General features: G+C 35.6%; 1 protein-coding gene across 3 annotated transcripts in view; it reads left to right on the forward strand.

Annotated features, from left to right (window-relative positions):
* iqsec1b (IQ motif and Sec7 domain ArfGEF 1b) overlaps positions 1 to 24,654 on the forward strand; it is a 242,105-nt gene that overhangs the window by 41,892 nt on the left and 175,559 nt on the right. For all 3 annotated transcript variants that reach the window (XM_051123245.1, XM_051123246.1, XM_051123251.1), the window contains exon 2: positions 22,284 to 22,319. In XM_051123245.1, coding sequence (XP_050979202.1) covers positions 22,284 to 22,319 — 36 coding nt within the window. The remainder of the gene's footprint in view (positions 1 to 22,283; positions 22,320 to 24,654) is intronic.

The raw sequence follows: 24,654 nt of genomic DNA on the forward strand, positions 1-24,654 counted from the left end.
AAAAAAAAGGAAAGAAAAACACTGCAGCTTTTATAACAACAGGTCATAAATCATAAACATGATTTACTGCATTTTAAATAACGAAATAATAATGACCACTCAACGTGAATTATATAAATAATTTTCATAAAACAGTCATTCAGAACCTGAGGGTCTACCATGTGCATAGTAAAGCGATCACTGAGAATAATTTTGGATGGGAATAAATGTAAACACAGATATTGGATACCAATCGTGTCTAAAGTGAATGTAAACAGGTGGGTCAAAAAGTATAAATGCAGTATGAATGCAGCCTTAAATCATATTTTCAATGAATCGGTTGATCCAACTCACTTCTTTTGAAAGAAAGTCCTGCTGGTCTGGAACAACATGAGATTGAGTCAATAGTGACAGTATTTCGACATCTGTAGTACCTACCCTGCCCTTCACAACTCTTCTTTCAAGTTCTTTCGAAGTGGTCCAACCACTTGCTTTAAGCTTATAATAATATTGTGTCTTGCAGGAAATGGTCCACTCTTGCAAGGCTAGCTAATTGTATTGAGCCATTTTCAGCATGATTGGCCTTTGTATTAAGTAGGTCAAAATCTTATTGGACTATTACATTAGGAAGCCTTTGGGATGCCAGTTATTTGGTCACCTGCCATATTTTGTCAGTTCTAGTTGTAAGCTTTGGGGAGTAACTACTTAAAAAGTGGTAATTAAAATTAAATATGTTTTTTTGTAACTTGACAATTATTCATCTTGTCAGTTAACAAGCTACTTTTTCCAGCAAGACGTAATGTAGCATGACAAAACCCTTCAGTGCATTGTCTCACGGCTACAGCTTTAGTACCAAGCGAGCCAAAGCGGTAATTTACATTCTGTCTTCTATAATGTACTGTATGGCCAAAAGTGGACACCCTCTTCGAAATGTTGCTATTCCAGTCATTTCTGTGAGGATGAATAGATATTGGAAGAACTTGACTGCCCAGACCTGAACATCACTGAGCACCTTTGAAATGCCTGACCTCGCTGATGCTCTTCAATCTGAATGTGAGCAAATCCCTGCTTCTGTGTTCCAACATCTAGTTGAAGGCCTTCCCAGAAGAACTAGAGCTTTTAAAGCAGCAAACGGAGGGATTAATGCTTTTTGCCATGCTTTTGAAATTAAACGTTCAAAGACACAAGAGTGTCAGCGAGGTCAGGCACTGGTGTTTGGAGTTAGAATCTGCCTTGTCGTTCCAGTTTTTCCCAAAGGTATTGAATAGAGGTTCAGGTCTGGGCTTTGTGCTTTTTTTTTTTTTGTTAATTTTTTTTTTTAAAGGGAGTAGCTTGACCTACTTTAAATTATGAGTAGCTTAGAAAGCTATAGTTTTAAAGTGGCTTCCCCAACAGTGCACATTATGGTGATCTATTATGGGCAAAATTAAATATTTTCTATTAAAAGTTTTGCTTTAAAGCGACTTTGCACAATTGCCCTATACATTATTTTTTAAAAAGCTGTCTTTCTTCTGTTTTTGTATTTTAAATGGAGCACTGCATAGTCCCCACAATTTTTCTTTCATGTGTACAAAGCAGCAGAGAAAACTGTGATGAATAATTTTAGTGAGAAGCTCTGGCATATCTATTATAAACAGAGAACCCGAAAGGCCCTGGAGCATGACTTCATTCACCTGGGAAAAAGACCAAGGCAGCACTCTTATGCAGAGCTGCTGTTTTACAAAATCCCATTTCTTGCTGTATTAGTCAGTCCCTTTCTGTAACTTTATAGGCTTACAGAAAACGGCCTTAATATTCCCATTTTCACCATGATGGAGTGATTAGTCCTGCTGAGAAAAAAGGGGCATTTCAAGACTAATTCCTCCTATTTAGGCCTGATTAAATTAACTATTTGCGCTAAAGGTTCTAACTAGCTGCCATCTGGCTGATCATGCTGTAAAATACGAATGATTTGACGCATGATTCTGATTTGTTAATGTATGTAGTGCATTACTCATTTTCTCATTGATATAATGTACTAATGCGGTAAAACATGGTCTTTAGGGTGAAGCATGTTGAAGACCCCAATCATCACTCCTAGAAAGTGATGCCTTTTAAAGGAAGTGCAGACTCAGCGAGCGTGACTAAATGCCTTTAAAAAGATTACAGTAGAGTCAGTGGATGAGAATGAATCAGTGTAAGATGCCGGGGTCAATCATGTTACTCATAGAGTTGCTGGAAATCAGGATGCACAACAGCTTGGGCCTTTTTTTTAGTTGGTGGATTATATCTGCTATATACTGTATGTACTGTATTTCACTTTGTGCAATGAAATGTCTGTATGAGTACAGAAAATCACTAATACTGGTCGTATATTTGCTTCTAATCTGATCTACAGTCATAAGAGAGTGCATCACGGATATTAAAAAGTTCACCCAAAAATAATTCTGTCATTTACTCACCCTCATTTCATTTCAAACCTGTATAAAGGCTCTTTTCCTCCATTGTAAGGATAAAATAAACGTGAGATTCTATATTCAGATGTTCGTTTGAACAAAATAAGAGAGAGTGAATGATGTAGGGCCCAATGATTTCCATGATGCGGAAAACGTGGATGGAATCGCGAAATCCAGACATAAAAATGGAATTTACTGTACTCTATAATGCGGAATGCCACGGAATTTGCTATATGGACTAGTTTCTGTGAATATTAAGCTGCAAAAAGACTATTTAAATATAAATCCTGCAGATTCTCCATCTCTGTGTGAATGAATGGTGCAGATGCACAGTTTTGTTTACTACACACATACTAAAGCGCATGTGACGCTCGCTGTGTTTTTAACCTCTGCAACCTCAATACACGAGTACATAAACGCATAAACAATCTCCAGAACTGCTCTGTGAGTCACTTCATGAGCATTTCAGTAAAACTGTTGTCATATCATATACAAACAGAAACTTAAAGATCTTCACAGCAACCCATCAAAATAAAAGTTTGGTTTAACTTGAAGAAACTGTGACAGAAATATATTAATTAAATGATAGTCGTACTACTACTAATAAAATTGTTATTAAAACATTGTTTTTAAGGAATGTTTACTAGAAAAATGATTTCTGGGGGAAAAAATAAAATGTAATAAAACCATTCAAATGGAATCCAGAAAAGGAATGGAAAACACAGAATTTGGTAAAACAGATTTCATACGGCCTTAAAAATGATTTTTTTGGTGAAACTTTTAATAAATTGCTGCTAAATTGTGTAGGTTTCATGATTTCAGTTAATTATAGACATGATTTTTGATTACATTTTTAACTGAACCATTAAAACAGAATCTAGAAAAATTGAAACAGAATAAACAATTTTTGGAAAAAAATAAAACAGAGTAATAAAATGGACAAAGAGTAATAATATTGGACAAAATAATAAAATGGATTTTATAGGGCCATAATGATGGCAGTCCTTCTATTTTTGGGTAAACTATAGCTTTAAAACAAGCGTTCTTAAAAATAAAGGATGTTTTTGCAGTAATGCCATAGAATAAAGCAGAAAAGTCATGGTTTACAGTTAATTTATAACCGCTAAGGGGCGTTTTTAGGCACGAAACGAAGCGGATTAGCTGTTATAAATTTACTGTAAACCACAACTTTATGGGTCTTATTGCTTTTTTAAAAACATAAGTAGTAAGGTTTCACAAAATAAAACAGAGCAAATAAAGTGAAATTATATTAATAAAAACTATATTCTTCCACCAAACAGTGTAGTTCCTCAGAAACAGTTGTGGTTGCAACAAAGTTGTTGCTTAGCAACACACAGACGTAAACAAAGGTGTATGTTTGTAGAGTAATTTACAACAGCTTAGAATGCGGCTCAACCAATCAGAATCAAGGACCGTAACTATCTGTTTTGTAAGAACCATTTTTGGTTCTCCAAAGAACCTTTCAGTAAAAGGTTTCATGGATGTTCAAGGTTCTTCATGGAACCATCAATGCCAATAAAGAACCTTTTGTTTTTATGAGTGAAGCCATTGGAATCAGTATAATTTTTTTCTTCATTTACAATTACATTATAAATGACTGTAATCTGTTTTGAAGTGCACGTTTGTTTTTGATGACATCAGGGGAAAGAAGTGATAATCTACCGCTAAGCTGTCTGGAATTCATTATCTTAATGCAGTCTGATATTTACCACTGTTCAGCAAATGACATCCGGAAATAACTCCACAAAGACATGAAGTTGCCTTCAAGGAGAAAATATTTCTAGGGATGTTACAAGTGATATGCAGCCAAAATAAAACAGCAGAACATGCTGTAAAATACTTGCCTATATAGACCAAGTCTTCATAATTTAGTTAAAGGAAAGCTCCACTTCCAGAACAACAACTTACAAATAATTTTCACCCCCTTGTCATCCAAGATGTTCAAGTCTATCTGTCTTCAGTCGTAAAGAAATTATGGTTTTTGAGGAAAACATTACAGCATTTTTCTTCACATATCTTCAATGGTGCCCCTGATTTTAAACTTCCAAAATGCAGTTTAAATACAGCTTCAAAAGGCTCTAAATGATCCCAGCCAAGGAAGAAGGGTCTTATCTAGCAAAACGGTCTGTCATTTTTTTTTTGAAAAAAAAAAAAAAATTGTATACTTTTTAAGCACAAAAGCTTGTGTAGCACAGGCTCTGGGATGCACATTCTTGAATGATTCGTTCATTTTAAACGGATCTCTAATGTGACTTGGGAAGAACGAGTCGTCTCGGGGAGTGATTTGTTCAGTCGCGCATTCCGCAACATCCAATTAGGTTCTGTACTGCTATTAGTTCACCTCATCTTATGGGGCTGTCACGTGATGGACGAACGACTCAAACCCAAAAACTTGTCAGATAAGAGGTGAGGTGAGCTAATCATAGACTAAAGACCCAGGTAAACAATGAATGAATCTTTTCTATTTCTTAAAGCATTACAGTTTTGTCTTGTTTATAGTGTGATCAACATTTGTGTAAGCAGTAGATGTGTTAGGGAAGTAACATGTAACATTTTAATTACATTTTGCTAAAATGAACGAAATGGCTCAAAAAGGAAATGACTCATTCATTTTGCTGAACGAGACTCAAAGGTCCGAGTCGGTAAAATGATCTGAACTTCCCATCACTACTACGAATCACGTCTAAGAAGACTTACTTGCACTTCGTTAGTCTTTGCGTGTTTGCTTTGTAAACACTGGGTCTGTAGTTCCGCGTGACCTTTCGATGTGATTCAGTAATACGTAGTGTCATGAACGCGCATCCCAGAGTCTGTGTTACATGAGCTTTTGTGCTTAAAAAAGTATACAGTTTTTTATTTTTTTGAAAAACATGGGAGATCGTTTCGCTAGATAAGACCCTTCTTCCTCGGGTGGGATCGTTTAGAGCCTTTTGAAGCTGGAAGTTCTTTTGGAAGTTCAAAATCGGGGGCACAATTGAAGTCCATCCTGAAATGTTTTCCTCAAAAACCATAATTTCTTTTTTGACTGAAGACAGAAAGACATGAACATCTTGGATGACAAGGGGTGAGTAAATTATTTGTAAATTGATGTTCTGGAAGTGGAATTCTCCTTTAACAACGCCAGAAACTGAAGTTCTGAGCCCATTTCACTGGACATAGTTCTCATTAGAGCAGCTCTTTAAATGGCAATTTACATGTGACCTAAATTGCTAGCAGGGCTGTACCATAATGGCCCATTTGGATGGAAATTAATGAGAAGAGAAATGCAATAGCGATAGATTATCTGTCATATGCTTGTTGCCAATCCATCATTGCGGTACATGAAAGTTTAGTTCAGTATCGAAATTTGACGGTTGGCTTTAGGGGGAAAATATCACATTCCTGGTCGCTTTAATAAGGCGGTTGTGGCGCACATGAATCGGGTGAGCTTTAGCCCCTGCCAGGCTTGACTGCTCACATTGCAACATGTTTCATTAGAGCCGACGTTCACGCCAAATGGATGTACCCTGAACTTTCAGACTTCAGTGCCACAATAAATTGTTACCATTTTCTTTTGGTAGGTGAAGGGAGGACCACCTGATACAGGCTAACTCGGTTCCTTCAAACATGAATAACCTCACCAGCTACATATCCGCCTGGCTAAGTGTCATTTCAGCTGGAATTGAACATGGTGGTAAAACGGGTATTTCTGTTCAATCGACTGCACTCCGCCAGGGCGTTTTGCTACATACCGAGCACACAAGAATCAATAGAAATTCAATTGGCATTGGATAGAGACTTGGGGCTGTGTATCTCCCATTTAAAACTGCAAAGTCCTACATTTGCTGCATGGGCGGGTATTAACCCCTGTCGCTGAATAAAAGAGAGCACTGCTGAGGAGAAAAGACAACTTGGGTTATCACCATTTGTATTCAGAAAGTAAATCTAAAGAAAGTTTCTGAATTCTTGTGGATAAAGAAACATCGATCCCATATTGATTCCATAGTTTAGGCTATCACTTTGTCCTTTGCCAGTGTTTTATGTTTCTTTTTTTTTCCCTTATCCACTAATTATAGTCATGAAAGAAGATTGATGTTCAACGATGTCTTTAACATGTTCCAATGGTACACTGGGTAATGCCTGTCATCTAAAGGTGTGGTCACATTTACCGTTTTCATCAAATTCAAATTGAATCATTTTGACTAATTGCTCGAGGGTGAAAGATTCCCAAACATGGATTTCACATTGGGTTCAAGTTGGGTGACACAAGTTTGCATGAACCGCCATTGATGTATAATTTGCATTTTTGCATGCTTGCGATTATTAAACTATAATGGATTGTTTCCATATAAATTCTTCTCTTCATAGAGCTGCTCATATCTACGGCAGACAGAATCGAGTGCTGTGTGAAGTTGTGGCAGTAAATCCAAAGGGACAAATACTTCAATAACAGAGCGAAACAGGCGTTTTCTCCTCCTGAGTCTTTACCTAGTTACTGTGGTAAACAGCTGCTGCTGGTAATCACAGCGGACTCGCATTGATAATGGAAATGTTCCACGGTTCGGATCCAAATAATAGAGTTTTAAACGAAACAGGTGTAATCGAACTCTGGACCGAGCAATCGAACCTAGAGTGAAAACAACCTAATAGCTGCAGCATAGGCTACTAAATGTCAGCGTGTCCTTTCAGAGTCTTTTCTTTTAGTTTCAGTCCTTTGAGTTTAATTAATACTGGACGGTGTCTGTGGCTCTACATTTTCTGAGTTGTAAAGCATCGTTTCGGGATGCCCGAGACAATGCTCTGTACCTCAAGTGACATCTAAATTAAGCTAACAAAACTGCTTTTTTATACAATTCTTATTTTAGCAAGGCACACATCTATGGCCTTTGAGTAATGAACCCTTCGAATGTGTGAGGTTAACAGGTCTAGGGAGAGTCAGGCCCTCTTTATCCAGTTTAAAAATGCGATTTGCCTTCCAGGCGCTGATGCACGGGCTGGCGGGTGAAAAGGTTAATTTCATTGCCCTGCTGGATTAAACAATTTTCGGATTTAATAGGGAGAGAGGACAAAAGGAACCGAATGAAAACTTGACTTTTGGTGACCTTTAATGGACATGGGAGCCAGAGCCAGCCGCAGGACTGGGCCAATGCGTCCAAAATGGCACCCATGGGTGGATGATTTTAAACTGGGCCTGCTTTTTACATTTTTAATTCTTTAGCGCGTGTTATTCATGAAGGCTGGTTAGCTAATGAAATGATAAATATAACTGGAAAAAATGCAAGACTTCATTTATGACTTTGATATGGCCAGTTTCTGCCACTGAACAGAACAAAAAAAAAAGGGAAATGTGAGTTTTTATCTCACAATTCTGACTTTTTTTCTCGCAACTGCGAGTTTACATCTCATAGTTCTGACCTGTTTTCTCAGAATTGCGTTATATAAATTCGCAATTGCGAGAAATAAAATTAGAATAGCGGGATATAAACTAATTCTGACTTTGTTCTCAGAATTGCATGATATGAACTCACAATTGCAAGAAATAAAATTAGAATAGCACGATAATAAACTAATTCTGACTTTTTTACTTAGAATTGCGTAATATAAACTCGCAATTGCGAGAAATAAAATTAGAATAGTGGGATATAAACTAATCCTGACTTTTTTCTTACAGTTGCATGATATAAAGTTGCAACTGCAAGAAATAAAATTATAATAGCGGGATATAAACTAATTCTGACTTTTTCTCTCAGAATTACGTAATATTAAGGGAGAAGTCCACTTCCAAAACAATAGAATGTACTCACCCCCTTGTCGCCCAAGATGTTCATGTCTTTCTCTCTTCAGTCATACAGAAATTATGGTTTTTGAGGAAAACATTTTATCATTTTTCTCCATATAGTGGACTGCTATGGTGCCCCATTTTTGAATTCCAAAATGCAGTTTAAATGCGGCTTCAAACGATCCCAGCTGAGGAAGAAGGGTCTTATCTAGCGAAACAATCGGTTATTTTCATAAAACTAATACAGTTTATATACTTTTTAATGTCAAATGCTCATCTTGTCTTACTCTGCCTTGACTGTTTTTTCCGGTTCATGACAGTTAGGGTATGTCGAAAAACTCCCATCTCATGTTCTCCCTCAACTTCAAAATTGTCCTGTATCACCTTTTCTGTTAAGGGTGTTTGATCTTCTTTGCATGTTCAATTTGCAAAGACTGGGTCGGTACTTCTGCAGTGATGTAGGATAATTTTGAAATGATTTTTGAAGTTGAGGGAGAAAATACGATTGGAGTTTTTCAACATACCCTAACTGTCTTGAGCCAGAATACACAGAGTTAAGGGAGAGCAAGACAAGACGAGCGTTTGAGATTAAAAAGTATTTAAATTTGATTTTTTTAATGAAAATAACCAATTGTTTCGCTAGATAAGACCCTTCTTCCTCGGCTGGGATTGTTTACAACCCCATTTGCCACATTTAAAATACATTTTGGAAGTTCAAAATCAGGGCACCATAGCAGTCCATTATATGGAGAAAAATGCTGAAATGTTTTCCTCAAAAAACATAATTTCTTTACGACTGAAGAAAGAAAGACATGAACATCTTGGATGACAAGGGGTTGAGTAGATTATATGTGAATCTTTGTTTTCTAAGTGGACTTCTCCTTTAACTCGCAATTGCAAGATCAGAATAGTCAGAATAGCGGCATATAAGACTTTTTTTTTTTCTTGTTAATGGGAGTTTGTGTCTCGTTTTTATTCAGTGGTGGAAACGGGCTTCCATATTTTGATAAGTTTTTGAAAATGTTTAAAATGGAGTTGTGTGAATGTATCATCATTTGATGCTCCTGTGTTTAAGAGATTGGTGGATCTAATATGATGAAAGAAGAAACAAAAAACAGTATTAAAAAAAACTGTGGTTCTCAATTATTTGTGTAAACTGTTATCAAGTTCAATTTAACAGCAGGGGAGATGAAATGCTACTTTATGATCGGATCTGTAAAACTTGGCATGGTTTGAACTTATTTATATTGTCAGGCATTAAACTACACATTGGCAAGAAGTTTACTTTGTAATAGTTCATAGCTGTGCCCGTGTCTGTGCTCCCAGTTGGCTTCTGTCTTGGGCAGGGAAGTTCTGCAGTGTGAGTAATTTTCTTTTGTCCTGAAGGGCCAACCAGAAGTCAACACAATATCCCACTGCGGCCATCAGCTTGAAAATTTAAAACCCAGGAATTATTTATGCTGGCACAAACACGGACTGTTCTGAACATCCTCTTAATGAGGGGCAGTTAGAAGTTCAAAGCATTAGAACCGAAGGATAAACATTCATGAATCAACAGGCAATCAGAAACGAATGAAGATATTAAACGTGCAATCCCAGAGTGTGAGTGCTCAACGTAGATAAGAACGCAAAATGTTTTTGTGTCTCTCAAAGCTTGGTTGGTCGAGGATAAATTACTGTGGCTGACCTAATTTTCCCAAAGTATCTGAATTCAACTGGTGAATTGTGCTAATGTGCTGAGCGATTAAGTAATTGCCCAGTTTCCATTGTTGTCTAATAATAGAAGTAAGAATGAAAATCTTCTCGTCTTTAGTGCAGGACATTATTTCTTCAAAATAGGTGTGTTTTAATATGTTAACAAGGAAACAAAGCAATGCTACATGCATATGGTAGGATCATAGTTCAGTAAAAATGGATTTATTTATTTTTAAATATTACATTTATTTAATTATTATAGATTTAAAATATGTTCTGTTCACATTTTACATATATATTTACATATATATATATATATATATGAAATTTGAAGCAAAACAGTTTGAGAGCGACTGGTGTAAGTAATACCAGACTTAATCATATCTTGTGGTGCTCAGATGTGGCCATGATGGTGGTGTCACAGCAGTCATTTAGTGTAATATTTTGTGTAATGGGGCTTTGCTATCAATGTATATCAGTGTCTGAAGCTGGGAGGTCCTGCATTAGCCCAGAGCAGACAGCTGTAGTATTGATGGTTGTGTTTGGCTGCTATACTCTCAAACCACCATCGCCTTTGCCTGGAGAGCTGTCCAACCCTTATATTTTATCCACACATGCAGCTGTATAACACAATGAATATCAATAAGCTATCTGAGCATAACCTGTTCGGGTATATGGGTAGATATGATTTGTTATTCAAATTAAATGCTTTGATTTAATTGTGTTCATAAGCATGCCATGAAAACAAGCTTAGAAATGATGATTGATTTTGATAGGACCTCATTAGAGCGATAACGATTAGGGTCATTATAACCTTGTGTTGTGGTGATTGAGCAGCAGCGTTATGTTTCATTGGACTGGCATTGCTCTCCGATACCATGATACGCGAGGTCCAGTGATTTCATTAGGTCAGAAAAGACGGATGGATGGATGGTTAAAATATTGTGGATTAAATATTATATTACTTAAGATAATCAGATTCCCATACAAGGGACATTTCTAGAGCAGGAATGCTTGGGATTTGTTTCTCATAGATCTACACTGTGTGTGTATGTATATGTAATTTTTTGTGACATTATGAATGTTTTATACTGTTACATTTAGGGCTGTCAGTCGATTAAAATTTTTCATATACTTAATTACATGATGTTTTGAATGATTCATCTAATTAATCGCAAAATAATTTTTATTTGATTCAACTTAAAATGTATTACACATAAACATTTAAGCTGCAACATCCTAATGTAAACTATGGAACATCAAAGATAATTTGAGAAAAATCACAGTATTTTTTTCTTTATACAATTAAAGTCATTGGTAACCAGAACAGCTTTGTTACCAACAGTTCCATGAGGGTGAGTAAATAATGACAGAATTTTTTGGGGGGGTAAGCTATCATCTCTTATATATATATATATATATATATATATATAGAAACAAATCCCAAGCATTCCTGCTCTAGAAATGTCCCTTGTATGGGAATCTGATAATTTTTATATATAATTTTATATATATAATTTTTTTTTTTAATTAAATGATGCTACAAATAAGAAACTAAATCTGCCAGCAGGTGGTAATAAATGTCTTTATGAGTCATGCATCCATTCATTCATTTGATTTGTTCAAATGGCTGATTCATTCAGGAATTAAGTAAATGGCTCTCTTTATGAATGTGTTTTTGAATAATTGATTCACACGATTAGTTTAAAACACAGATTCATTCAGAAAGTAAACACCGCTGTGTTGCTCGGACATGAGCAACAATTCTGCATCTGCTACTTTTTATTATCTGAACGGTTGTATAAAATCACATTTAAGCTCGTAATAGATCGGGATTCGGGACAAAATCAGCACAAAAATATAAAACACAAAGTGTGTTATATTGCTCTTGTTGCCGGTGTGATCGTATGATATGTCATATATGTAAATATGAGACAAAACACATACAGGGGCATTTTTTTGCACCAGTTTTTGCATCTTGGATTTTAGGGCATAACTGCATTTGTGGAGTTATTGCCCTGCATCATATTTGTCAGCAGTCAACTATATGAAATATAGGATGACGTACAGGTCTGGGGGGCGGGGCCAGTGCATTATTTTTTTCATAACTAATTAGTTAGGTTAATGCGTGATAGTTTCTTTAATTATATGAAAAAACAATTTAACTAGCAGCATTCCTTCAGTTTTCACTGAGATTGCAAGATGACTGATTGAAACTCTGCGAGAGGAGGTTGTCCAGATTAAGTTGGTTATTCCAAATCTGTGACTTCTCAAATAGGTTTACAATGACACTAACTCATTCAAGTCCCCCCAAAAAAGCTGGTCGTCCATTTAAGACAAATGCATGAGAAGACAGGATAATGCAGAGAATCTCAATGGGGAATTGGTTCAGCACCGCAGCTGGAATTGCTTGCCAGTTTAGCACTGAACAGGCTATGGGTCTGTCTCAGCATTCTTCAGCAGAAAGAATCAAAAGGCTAAGCTCACCTTTACTGAGGAGCATGTTGTGTGGAGGGAGGTGAACTGGTTCAAAATTTCACTGACTGAAGCCCCAGTGCGAAAGAAGTCAGTGATAGGTGGAGGGGGAAGTGTCATGGTGACATGGTGTAAATGTTTAACAGAACCTCCTTCAGCAACATGCAATTCCTTCCCAGCAAGCATCTCCCAATGAGCCTGCAATTTTCATGCAAGACAATGTCCCCGTCACCAAAGTCCTTTTAAGGAAAGTCATTTCACTCGGCGGCCATCTTTGAAATGCCTCTTGCGCAGGCATGTGCAGCTCCTACTTATTTGAATGGGGAAACATCAAATTCTACAAAACCGTTCACTAAGCTTATGATTAAATTTCATATTTGAAATCACCAATGAAATCTGACAACAAACTGCCTCTGAAATATCGTTCCTTATGCTCCAATAGCATTAAAAAAAGCTTATTTTTTAGGTGAGATCAGCCAGTGCACATCTGAGTGTACGTCTCATAACGGTGACCGTTTCTATAGCAACTGGGACTTCTAACGGCAGCTGCAGTGACGCTCTGACTTTACTAGTCAATGATTGGCTCTTTCATTAAGAAGGCGGGGCTTCACAGCCATAATGAGCGTTGCATCTTTCCCCATTCAAAACTATACGAGTGACAAGTCTTGGGTATTCTATAGTCTTCGCCATCACACTGCAAAACAGGTAAAGCAGTTCCTTTAGAATACACAAAAAAACACTGAAATAATGAAATGGCTGAGCCAGAGTCCTGATCTGGTAAATCCTTGGCGGCTAAGAAACCCACAACAGTTACCAAACTATGGAAGAGAGTGGAAGAAGAGTGGACCAACATCAGTGCAGTGTCAGAAACTAGTGATGTCCTGTGGCCACAGATGTCCTGAAGTCATTCAAAGCAATGGCTTTTACACTTCCTACTAATTTCTGACAGCTATAAACCCTCTAACACCCTCTAAACTTTTAGTTGCAATCTTCTTTTGTGCTACAGTGTTACTGTTCTCTAATATTAATCACTGAGTTTTCCATAAAATAAAGGTTTTTGTTGAAATGCCTTGGATATTTTGTCAAACATGTTAGTAGAACAGATATACCAACAGCTAACTTTGAGTGAAGAAGATTAACAATATTTCAGGAAATATTTGACAGCATTGTGAAAAATTGACAGTATGCTTATATGTGGCTATTTATCGTTACAGTGTTTATATGTCTGTAGTAACTCACTACTGTCTTTACCCTCTCTGAGATTATAATTATAGATATACATAAGTCCTCATAAACATTTTATAAGTAAAAATTGATATTTTAGAGCATGGTAGAATTTCCTTCTAATACAGGTTAGGCTCGGTTTCAAATTCACTGTTGTAAGCCGAGGATTTTGTCGCTGACGACACACAAGACCTTCAGACTGTGCTATCTTTGTGTCCTTCATCGTGTGGTCTGTTACTCAGGAGTTTTTTTTTAAACACGAGTCACTGGAGGCCGCAAAACGATTGCTGTGCAGCATTTTTCTCAGACATCTGTTCCATGGCCACTCCTGTGGGGAGGCACTGCCACAGCTTTGAAGTGCTGGAGCTGTGATGTTAGATTTGTGCTTGTCTCACACTTTATGGAGGGAGTCCAAACCCTGCTCACTTTTAAAATCCCCAGTACGCTGAACTTTTTTTTTTTTAACTTTCATTTTTTTTAACTGCTGTCTTGTTAAGAACTGATCTGACTTTCCTGACTTTCTTTTGATGATCTGGAGTATTCTGGTTCATCATAGTGTAAGACCTGTTCCCAGGCTTTCAATATTAAGATGGCATTTCAATTGCATTGAAGGTGATGCTTATTCATTTAGCTTTGAACATTTGGATCTTAAAGTCTGGAACTTGCCAAAACAGTGGGTGCGTTACATGTAACAGTGAGCGAATGTCAAGCAGGGTCCAAAATTAACACTCACCATGGACCAAATTCAAGTTAAAATTGGTTGAATAAAACCGTAGGATCTGCAATGCGTTTTAAGTAGAATTGGACTTCAAACTGATTCTTCACAATGTGTTCAAAAAATAGTTCACCTGAAAATGAAAATTTGCTGAAAGCCTACTCACCCTCAGGCTATCCAATATGTAGACAAGTTTTTCTTCATCTAAACAAATTTGGAGAAATGTAACATTACATCATGCTCACCAGTGGTTCCTTCAGAATAATCATTATTATGGATTATGTATGGTTAAAAGTAAAAACGCCTGAATGATGGCACTTTTTGCTTCACAATTCTTTAATTGATGGACTGGAGTAGGACTGTCATGACTCCTTGATTCAATTTGAGTACTCGATTTAAAAAAAAAAAAAAAAAATTTTGCCTGCAACTTGCTTGTGTCCAGTAACTGACAAAATACCTGCAGAGGATCCACTGGTGAGCAAGTGATGTAATGCTAAATTTCTCCAAATCTGTTCTGATTAACAAACAAACTCATCTACAAACTCATTTAGGTTGTAGGGCCCTATGATTTCCGTGATGCGGAAGACACGGATGGAATCGCGGAATCCAGTCATAAAAACGGAATTTACTAAATAACACGGCATGTCACGTAATTTGTAAAAGTTTGAATTAATTAATCAAAAGTCATTACACTTAAATCAAACCGCAATATGGGCTAGTATCTGTAAATATTACGCCGCAAAAATACCATTTAAATGTGAATCCTGCATGTTCTGCGTGTCTCTGTTTTAATGAATGGAGCAGATGAGCGGTTTTGACGCTCGCGGTGATTTCAGAGTCTGTCGTCTCACTAAATGAGGACATAAAAACATGAACAGTATCTGCTGGGAGTCACTTCATGAGCATTTGACCGTTCCATTTTAAGAAAACTAGCGTTATATCATATACACACAGACACGGCAACCCATCAAAAGTCCAGTTTAACTTGAAGACATTGTGCCAGATATTACTACTACCAGGGGTGTTTCTAGGATTTTAAAACATCTGGGGCTGGTGCCAAAACATCAGGGGCTAGTGGTAGTTGGTGGGAGCTCACATCATGCTCACATAAGATTTTGTTAGACACAAGTGGCTGAACCTGGATCCTTCTAGGTGGGTCCGGGGGCATTAAACTGGGTGTTAAAGACCTTGTCACACTATTAACAATAGTAAATAGTAATCACTGCGAATAACATATCAAAGTATTATAACAAAATTATAACATTACAAAAATATGTTGGACAAATAAAATAATACATTTGAAAATGTATTTATAACTGTAACAAATATATAGTTGCATGCAAAAATAGGGCCCTATTTTTTTTCCCAAATTCCGTTTTATTTTATTTTATTTTTTTCAAATTCTGTTTTCTGTTTTCATTTTTCTGGTCTTCTTTTTAATGGTTAAATTTAATTGTATTAATCAAAATGTAATTAATCATGTGTAATTAATTAAAACCATGAATCTTATACAAATTACCGTCAATTTATCAAAAGTTAAGAAAAACTACATGTTTAGGACCCTATGAAATGTTTAATTTTTCTCACTTTACGTTTTACTGTTATCAAATATGTTTAACATGTCTGTTTATTTGAACGCATAAAAACAACTTTAATTTCTTTTTACAATAGCCTTATGGAATTCTGTGTTGTGTATTTTTCTGGTTATCAGATGAAGGTATAAAATATTGATTTAATTGATATTTTAATGAAAATTGTATTTTATTTTTGGCAAATAAATGGGATTTACTATTAAAATGTAAAACATGGAAGAAATATTGTGTGAAAAAAAAAAAAAAAAAAATGTATACATTTTTATTAATTAATAGTAGTAGTAGTAGTAGTAGTAGACATGTACATTATACTGAATGATTAATAAAGTTAAACCAAACTTTTATTTTGACAGGTTGCCAACTTGCCGTGAATACCTTTAAATTTCTGTGTATATATTTGACACTTGTTTTATTCAAATGAAACAGTGAAATGCTCATGAAGTGACTCTCAGAGCAGTTCTGGAGATGTTGTTAATGTATTTATGCCCTCATTTAGTGAAACGGCAGATGCTGAAATGACTGCGCGTGTCAGTATTACATGTATAGAAAATGAAACTGCGCATCCGCGCTGTTCATTTATAAAAAGACATGCAGAACATGCAGGATTCATATTTAAATAGTCTTTTGCGGCATAATATTTACAGATACCAGTCCGCGACTTTAAGTTTAATGACCAACTTTTGATTCAATTATTCAAACTTTGTCAAATTCCGTGGAAATCATAGGGTCATACAAAAAAACATTCGGGGCTGGAGTAAAAACTTTCGGGGCTCGAGCCTCGAATGATTAGCCCTAGCCACGCCCCTGACTACTACTACTACTACTAAAATGAAACAAACATTGTTTTTTTAGGGTATGATCACACAAAATTTCTTCCATGTTTTAATTTTAATAGTAAATTCCACCTTTGTTTGCTCCCAAAAATAGTTTGCTTAATTTTCAATAATTAAAAGATAAATAAAATTAATGTTTTATGCCTTCATTTGATAACCAGAATATTTTAAATACACAACACAGAATTTCTGAGGGTAAAAAAAACCTTTCATAAGGTTATTTTAAGAATAAATTTGAATAAGCTAAATATGCATTCAAATAATTAGACATGCTAAAACACAAAATTTGATAACAATAAAACATATGGTGAGAAAAAGTAAAACATTTCATAGGGCCCTAAACATGTCATTTTTGTTAAACCTTTACTAAACTGATGTGAAATTGTATAAGTTTCACGATTTTAATTAATTAGACATTAAAAAGTAGTTGAGAAAAATTAAAACGGGACAAAAATGGAATCCAGAAAAATTAAGACAGAAAAAACTGAATTTGGAAAAAAAATTAAACGGAATTTGGGAAAAAATTAAACGGATTTCATAGGGCCCTATGGTTGGCCTGCGCTTGCCTTTTTCTTTTAAAGTTACATTTTCTTACGAAAGAATTAATAAATTATATTTATTAAGGAAAAGCTTCCTACATGTTTACAAATGTTGAAAATACCTTAGATCATCTGTTTTATTTCTAGTTTAAAGTATCTGACCTGGTTTTGGCTGGTGGTTAACCAGAGCTAACTTGAGGTCTGTAATCAAAGTCATAGCAGAAATTGCGTCTGCATAACTGTCTACTGAAAACATTTTATGGAATGCATTTCTGCTGATCGTAAAGAGATGGAGATTTTTCTCCTTAACATTAATTTCTGTCAAGAATAAACAGGTTATGTCTTCTAGCCAACTGTCTGCCAAAGGTTTCAGGTTTCCTATTGTGATTTTCAAGCTGTTTCAGAAGAGTGCAGTGGCATCAGTTTGGTTTGAACATTCATAGGGGTGATGTTTGTTTGTTTGTTTGTTGTTGTTGTTGCTGTAGATTGCAACAGTAGGGTTCCAGAGTAAAAAATCTGATTCATTTTCTCCATAGTGAAATTGATTTTTAACGTTTAAACCTGTCAAGGCTGATCTACCATGAGCTCTGAGATTAAGCGGTGTTATATGCTTCTGTTCAATCCACAAGTCAGTGTGAAAAATCGTAGCAATAAGTGTAAAGTATTTAGTTTTAATTGAGTCAGTCTTCCTACAATCTCAAACTACACTGCTTTTCAAAATTTGGGGTTGGTGGGATATTTAATGCATTTTCTAATGCATTTATCTTATTAAAGATACAAAAAAAGTAACTCAATAAACATTTCTTATAATCAATGCTAAAAACAGTTGTGCAGCTTAATATTTTTGTGGAAAATGTGATCCATTCTTTTTTAGGATGAAATAGAAATCTTTTGTAGTAATTTGTAAGTCACTTTTGATAAATAATACATCCTTGCTGAATGAAAATATTAATCTTTTTTAAAAAATAAACAAAGATAAATCTTTCTAACCACATATATAATTATAAATTTGCTTGTTTAGACCGTAATTCAATAATATTTTCTTGTTGCCATTGTTTTTTGTATTTGATTATCATTACACCATTAATTTCTTTGACTTTGACATAAAATATGTACACAGTATTTTCTTGTTTTCATTTGTAATACTTTTGGAACCAATGCCAGTGGGAAAGTGTGTGGTTGCTCTTATACTCTATTATTATTTTTTTTTTAAATATTAATTTTCCAAACCACATAATGGCTTGTCATACCACAAACAAATTAAAGTAACCATAAGTAAAGTAATGTGAGATCAATAAGGTTCACTTTGTCCTGTTACGCATCGCCAACAGCAATTTAGTGCAAGGTATAGGTGTATTTGTGGCATCTTTTCTTTCCCTCTTGTGTGCCTCATTTGCCTAATTGCTTAAATTGCCTGTTACTGCATTATATTAACCTGGCACTATTACAGCGCTTTTTCAAAACTAACACACGCTAAACCATTCTAATGAACCACCTATGACCCTCTAAGGCTGTTTTATTATCTTACTGTACTTATAAATATGGAATATATGCACAATTTTGAGATAACAACAATATATGTGGCTGCATAATTAGTCCATTATTTAACAAGTGTCAGGTTTTCAGCTGAACTTACTGTAAGCAGTACCAATAATTAGCAGAAACAAAACAAACAAATCTGGGGAAATACTATAAATTACTGTAAAGCGGTTTGTTTATTTTATGACCAAGTTTTACCGGCAACCTGGCAGTAGTTTATCCTCGCAGTCCAGACAGGCGAGCTAAAGCGCTAACTGCCGTGTCAGCGGTTTGCTACATTCATTGACGTATGAGTCTGCTAGTAGCTTGCATAGAATGCGACAAATTGAGTTTTGAAATCTGCCATCTACCTAGTCGGGAATAGCTAGAAGGCAGTTTTGAGGTAAAAGAGATGACCATCAATGAAAAAGCACATTCAAAATATCACACAATTATTATTAGGGACAACTACACAGCATTTTGACATTTCCAGAGACATGTCAATACCATCCACTCGTAACATCAGCAGTGGTCTCCTCAGCAGCTCTTGACACGGTTTTCATTGTGTGTGACTATTTTGTTGAGTAATGTGATCAGAACGGGTTTCCTGTCCAGAAAGCTTTCTGACATCTGTCTGAGAGCAAGGCTGCTGGCACCTCTAGTCCAATGAAGGCCGTAGCATTTCTAACAAAGCCTTTTTCTCAAAGGTAAACTTGTGAATTATTAAACAAGGGCTTGGGCTTGGGGATGCCTGAGGTAATCTGCCAGTCACAAATGTGAATATTAGAGCTCTCCATCACAGAGAGCCAGCTGCTATTGAATCTGGTCACCACTGGGTGTTTACAGAGTGGTGAATGCTGCTCTACTTCCTAAAAAAAAGGCTGAATTTAGTACATAAATGTACTAATAAATGTGATGGTGATCTATGTCTTGTCTTTGGAATGGTTGCTGCTGATCTGTCAATCATGTGTTTGTTTGTTTTTTGTTTTTTTTAATTATTATAAAAACAATTTGGCCTGATCCAGAAAGAAAAGTACAGCCAGAAATTGATTTGAGTAACCTGAAAATGTGTTGGAGTGTGTATTTACAATAAGTGCAAATAGCATTCCTTGTTGGCAGAGGCTATTTACACTAACTTCGCCCACCAACGTTTGGTTGGGTTAGCCAACATTACAAAAGACAAAAGCTCAACAACAGCTCCAGTGGTGTAGGTGGTAAAGCGTGTAGCTGTGACTTTTTGACGCTATGGACCCGAGTTCGAATCCACCTTTTGCCAAACGCATTCTTCTGCCTTTTCACACCACATATCAGATCAGAAAGGCATTTATTTTCAATAAAATAAAGAAAATAATCTAAAAGTGTCAAATAAACCCCCCACGGGTGTTTATCAGTCAGGGTTAGGAGTAGGTTTTATTTTCCCAAGGCGGCATGCATTTAATAATTTTAATAAAAATTATCATTTTCACTTAATACATTATTATTGCATTCTGTTCTATAATGTACTACAATACTGAGGTGCACTAAGTAGTATAATTAGCATCTAACTAATATTATTGCAAAGAAAATACTGCTATTTTTACATAGTGTAAATTATGGCTGTCAAACGATTAATCACGATTAATCACGATTAATCGCATACAAAATAAAAGTCTTAGTTTGTCTAATATAAGTGTGTGTACTGTGTGTAATTGTTATGTATATATAAATACAAACACATTCATGTATACGTTTAAAAAATATTTACAAGTATATCTATTTATTATTATTTTTATATAATTTATATTATGTAAATACATTTTTTGTACATAAATAACATATTTCATTTAAATATATACGTTAATTTGTGTGTGTTTATATATACATAATAACTAGACACAGTACACGCATATTGGGCAAACTTTTATTTTGTATGCGATTAATTGTGATTAATCGTTTGACAGCCCTAGTGTAAACGGAATCCACTTAGTGTAAATAGATGCTGCCTAAAATTTTCACTCAGAAATTGCTAGTAAATTTCAGATATAATTACAAAGGAACTGCAAGTAACACATTAAGTTAAACATTACATTTCAAAGTAGAAAAAACTGAATGTAAAACATTGTAAAATACTAAATGCTGTAAAACATACTACAACTTTACTATATTTAACTATAATCTAATCATTATAATGTCCATTTTGCTTGTGAAAGAGGTTCTTTCAGCCGTTGGTATAAATTATACTTGGAACCATCAAACATTTGGTATGTTATGAAAATATTTAATGTAAATGTGCAGTTTAGTCGCTATTCTGTAAAGGATTCATCAGACTGATTCAGATGATTTCTCCTAAATTTGTGAATGTTTTTAATTCATTAAAGGGCTGGCTCAAAGTCGAAAAGAATCGCAATACATTTAAATGAGTTTTGAATCATATGTTTTATGAATCGGACAACACAGGTCATGTTAAATGTTATTGAGTGCATCACTTCAGCATTATTAAAGGGGACATCGGATGCCCATTTTCCACAAGTTGGTATGATTCTTTAGGGCCTTCATGAAATGTCTGCAAAATGCTTTGTTTAAAACTCCTCAGTGGTCGTGTAAAAAATGCACCCTTTTTACCCTGTCAAAAATAGCTCTGTTTACCGCAACCCGTTTCAGTGCATGGCACTTTAAATGCTAATGAGCTCTGCTTAAAGGTACAATATGTAAGTTTTTGCCACTAGAGGGCGCATATTCAAAACAAACAAAGAAATTACATTCAGGATAATGCAAGTACACAAGTCAGCAAATATATATAACACCATTTTAGTGGTTTTTGGATATTTTAATAAAAAAAATCTTACATATTGTGCCTTTAACCCTACCACTTTAATTTACCCCTCGAATTTAGATGTATTCTGTGCTGCGTTACTATTAAAAACAAAACTAATCCTCTGTGTCCTTGGTGGCTTTGAGAAGGAGCCACCAGGAGAAAATGAAGACTCTTAAGTTCACTTTTACCTCCAACTAAAACATCTGCATTGTTTACGAGACATTGTTGTCACTACACCTGCTTGAACGCAGAGAAAATGGCAGACTGCTTACAACTGACTGATAGCTGAAATATGTTAATACAGAACAGTCTGTCAACAGTCGTGGGCGGAGCCTGAGCAATATGATGTCATACTGCTCAGGAAATCAAAACGGCTTGATAATTGAGACTATTTAGGTTTTTTGGGGATTAAAAAAGGCGTGAATGGATTTTTATCATTCTAGAGTGGTTGTGTCCACACACTGCTAAGGCACATTTATATGCAAACACCATGTAAAAGTTTTGCATCCAATGTCCCCTTTAAGAATTCATACTGTAGATGAATTGAGAGTTTAACCCATATGGTTCAAAGCAACAAGACAGCTTTTGTTCTGTCAGTACAAGGAGGATTTTTCTGTTGTTGTGAGTTTGATATGTCAAGTTTTTCACTGCCTCTTTCAAAATTGCAACTTCTAACTCTGTGTCTCTCCTTTTTGTCCCCCACAGGAATGAAAGTGATGGCTTGCGTGTCTCAAATGTCAGGTAGGTTAGGAGAGGACACCCTCTCTGTGGATCTTGGCTCATCTGCTGTCATCGTAACGCTTGTAGTAGATGCTCTGAGAACTGCATTTCTCATTGCCATGTCAAACTATGCGATGCACATAATTTAGTAGACACATGTCATTTCCATGACTGAGTCATGCATGTTTGTTGGCTATCTCAGCTACACATGAACTCCTTGAATGGACATCCTCATTGTCCCCATCACAGATTTGTAATCGGTTTCCATCAGTGGGGATTTATAGAAAACACTGACAATGAAGAGTTTGGGTTTTTTTGTCCTCTAGTGCTGATTTTTGGATTATGTGGATTATTTTTAAGCTTTTAAGTTTACGTTGAAGGGCATTGTGTAATCAGGGGCGTACCTTTGAAAGCTTTCACTTTTTTGTTTGTCCAATTTGATTCAAAGCTTTGAATAGTGAGCGTGTCTATAAAAAGCGAAATATCGCCTATAGGCATTTGGCCGTTTATTCCCCATATGGCATGGCCAGTTTTGTCTACACTACTTTGTAAAATAGCTTGTGGCAGTGATGTACAATTTAGAAAAAGTATTCATGTTGTTTGTGTGTGCTATAGTAACATTTATTTTTTTTTATCAAAACTTAGATTAAAACCAGACTGCACATTCAAAGTGAAATTGTAACCACTAGACCAACAAATAATTGATTAATTTATTTGTTAGTGTTGTCATGTGTGTATTTATTTATTTGCTAAAATCTCAAGAGTGGCGGATGGAGATATTAAATGAAATGTCACAGATTCATTTGAGCATTTTGTTTGTCACTGAGGATAATTAAAGGGGAAAAGTTCACTTCCAAAACAAAAAATTACAGATAATGTACTCACCCCATTGTCATCCAAGATCTTCATGCCTTTCTTTCTTCAATTGTAAAGAAATTATGTTTTCTTAGGAAAACATTTCAGGAATTACCTCCGTATAGTGGACTTCAGTGGTGCCCGCGCGTTTGAATGTCCAAAATGCAGTTTAAATGCAGCTTCGAAGGGCTCTAAACTATCCCAGCCGAGCAAGAAGGGTCTTACCTAGCAAAACGATTTTCTAAAAAAAATAAAAATTTACATACTTTTTAACCTCAAATGCTCGTCTTGTCTGGCTCTGCCATGTGCATGCATATACTCTGTGTAATCCGGGTCAGTACTCCATCTCATTTTCTCCTCCAACTTTAAAATCATCCTACATCGTCTCAGAAGTACCGACCCAGTGTTTACAAAGTGAACATGCAAAGATCAAATGCCCTTTACAAAAAAAGGTAAAACAGCGATGTAGGGCGATTTTGAAGTGGAGAAAATGAGATGGGAGTTTTTCTGTATTGACCCCAGTTGACACAGAGTACGCATGCGCATCGCATAGCTAGACAAGATGAGCATTTGAGGTTAAAAAATATAGAAATTTATATTATTTTATTTTTTTTAGAAAGTGACCAATCGTTTTGCTAGATAAGAACCTTCTTCCTTGGCTGGGATCGTTTAGAGCCCTTTGAAGCTGCATTGAAACTGCATTTTGGACGTTCAAACACCCGGGCACCATTGAAGTCCACTATATGGAGATGATTTCTGAAATGTTTTCGTCAAAAAACATCATTTGAAGAAAGAAAGAAATGAACATCTTGGATGACAATGAGGTAAGTACATTATGTTTGTTTTGTTCTGGAAGTGAACTTCTCCTTTAAAGTTCACCCAAAAATGAAAACTCTGTCATTAATTACTCACCCTCACGTTGTTCCAAACCCTTAAGACCTTTGTTCATCTTCAGAATACAAATTAGGATATTTTTGATAAAATCTGACAGCTTTCTGACCCTGAAAAAAAAAATCACTCCTTTTTTCAGCAATTTCTTCTCTTCCATGTCAGTCTTCGACATAGTCTTGTGAAGGTAGTCTGGTGAAAGTGCGACTAAAACTGACCTGGAAGAGAAAAGATAGTTGAATAAAGTCGTCATTTTTGTTTTATTTGCGCACAAAAAGTATTCTCGTAGCTTCGTGATATTACGGTTGGACCACCGATTTCACATGGACTTTTTTTTATCGATGTCCTTACTACCTTTCTGGGCCTTGAACGCATCAGTTGCTGTGTATGCAGGATCAGCAAGCTCTCAGATTTCATCAAAAATATTTTGATTTGTGTTCCGAAGTTGAACAAATGTTTTATGGGTTTGGAACAACGTGAGTTATTAATGACAATATTTTCAGTTTTTGGGTGACCTAACAAATAGCACGTCTGTGAAACAGTTTTTAAAGCAAAGTGATGGCCATAAATATCACACACACTCTACAGTAAAACATCAAACCCTAAACTTTGA

The sequence above is a fragment of the Labeo rohita genome, chromosome 11 (assembly GCF_022985175.1).
Source record: "Labeo rohita strain BAU-BD-2019 chromosome 11, IGBB_LRoh.1.0, whole genome shotgun sequence".
Lineage (NCBI taxonomy): Eukaryota > Metazoa > Chordata > Actinopteri > Cypriniformes > Cyprinidae > Labeo > Labeo rohita.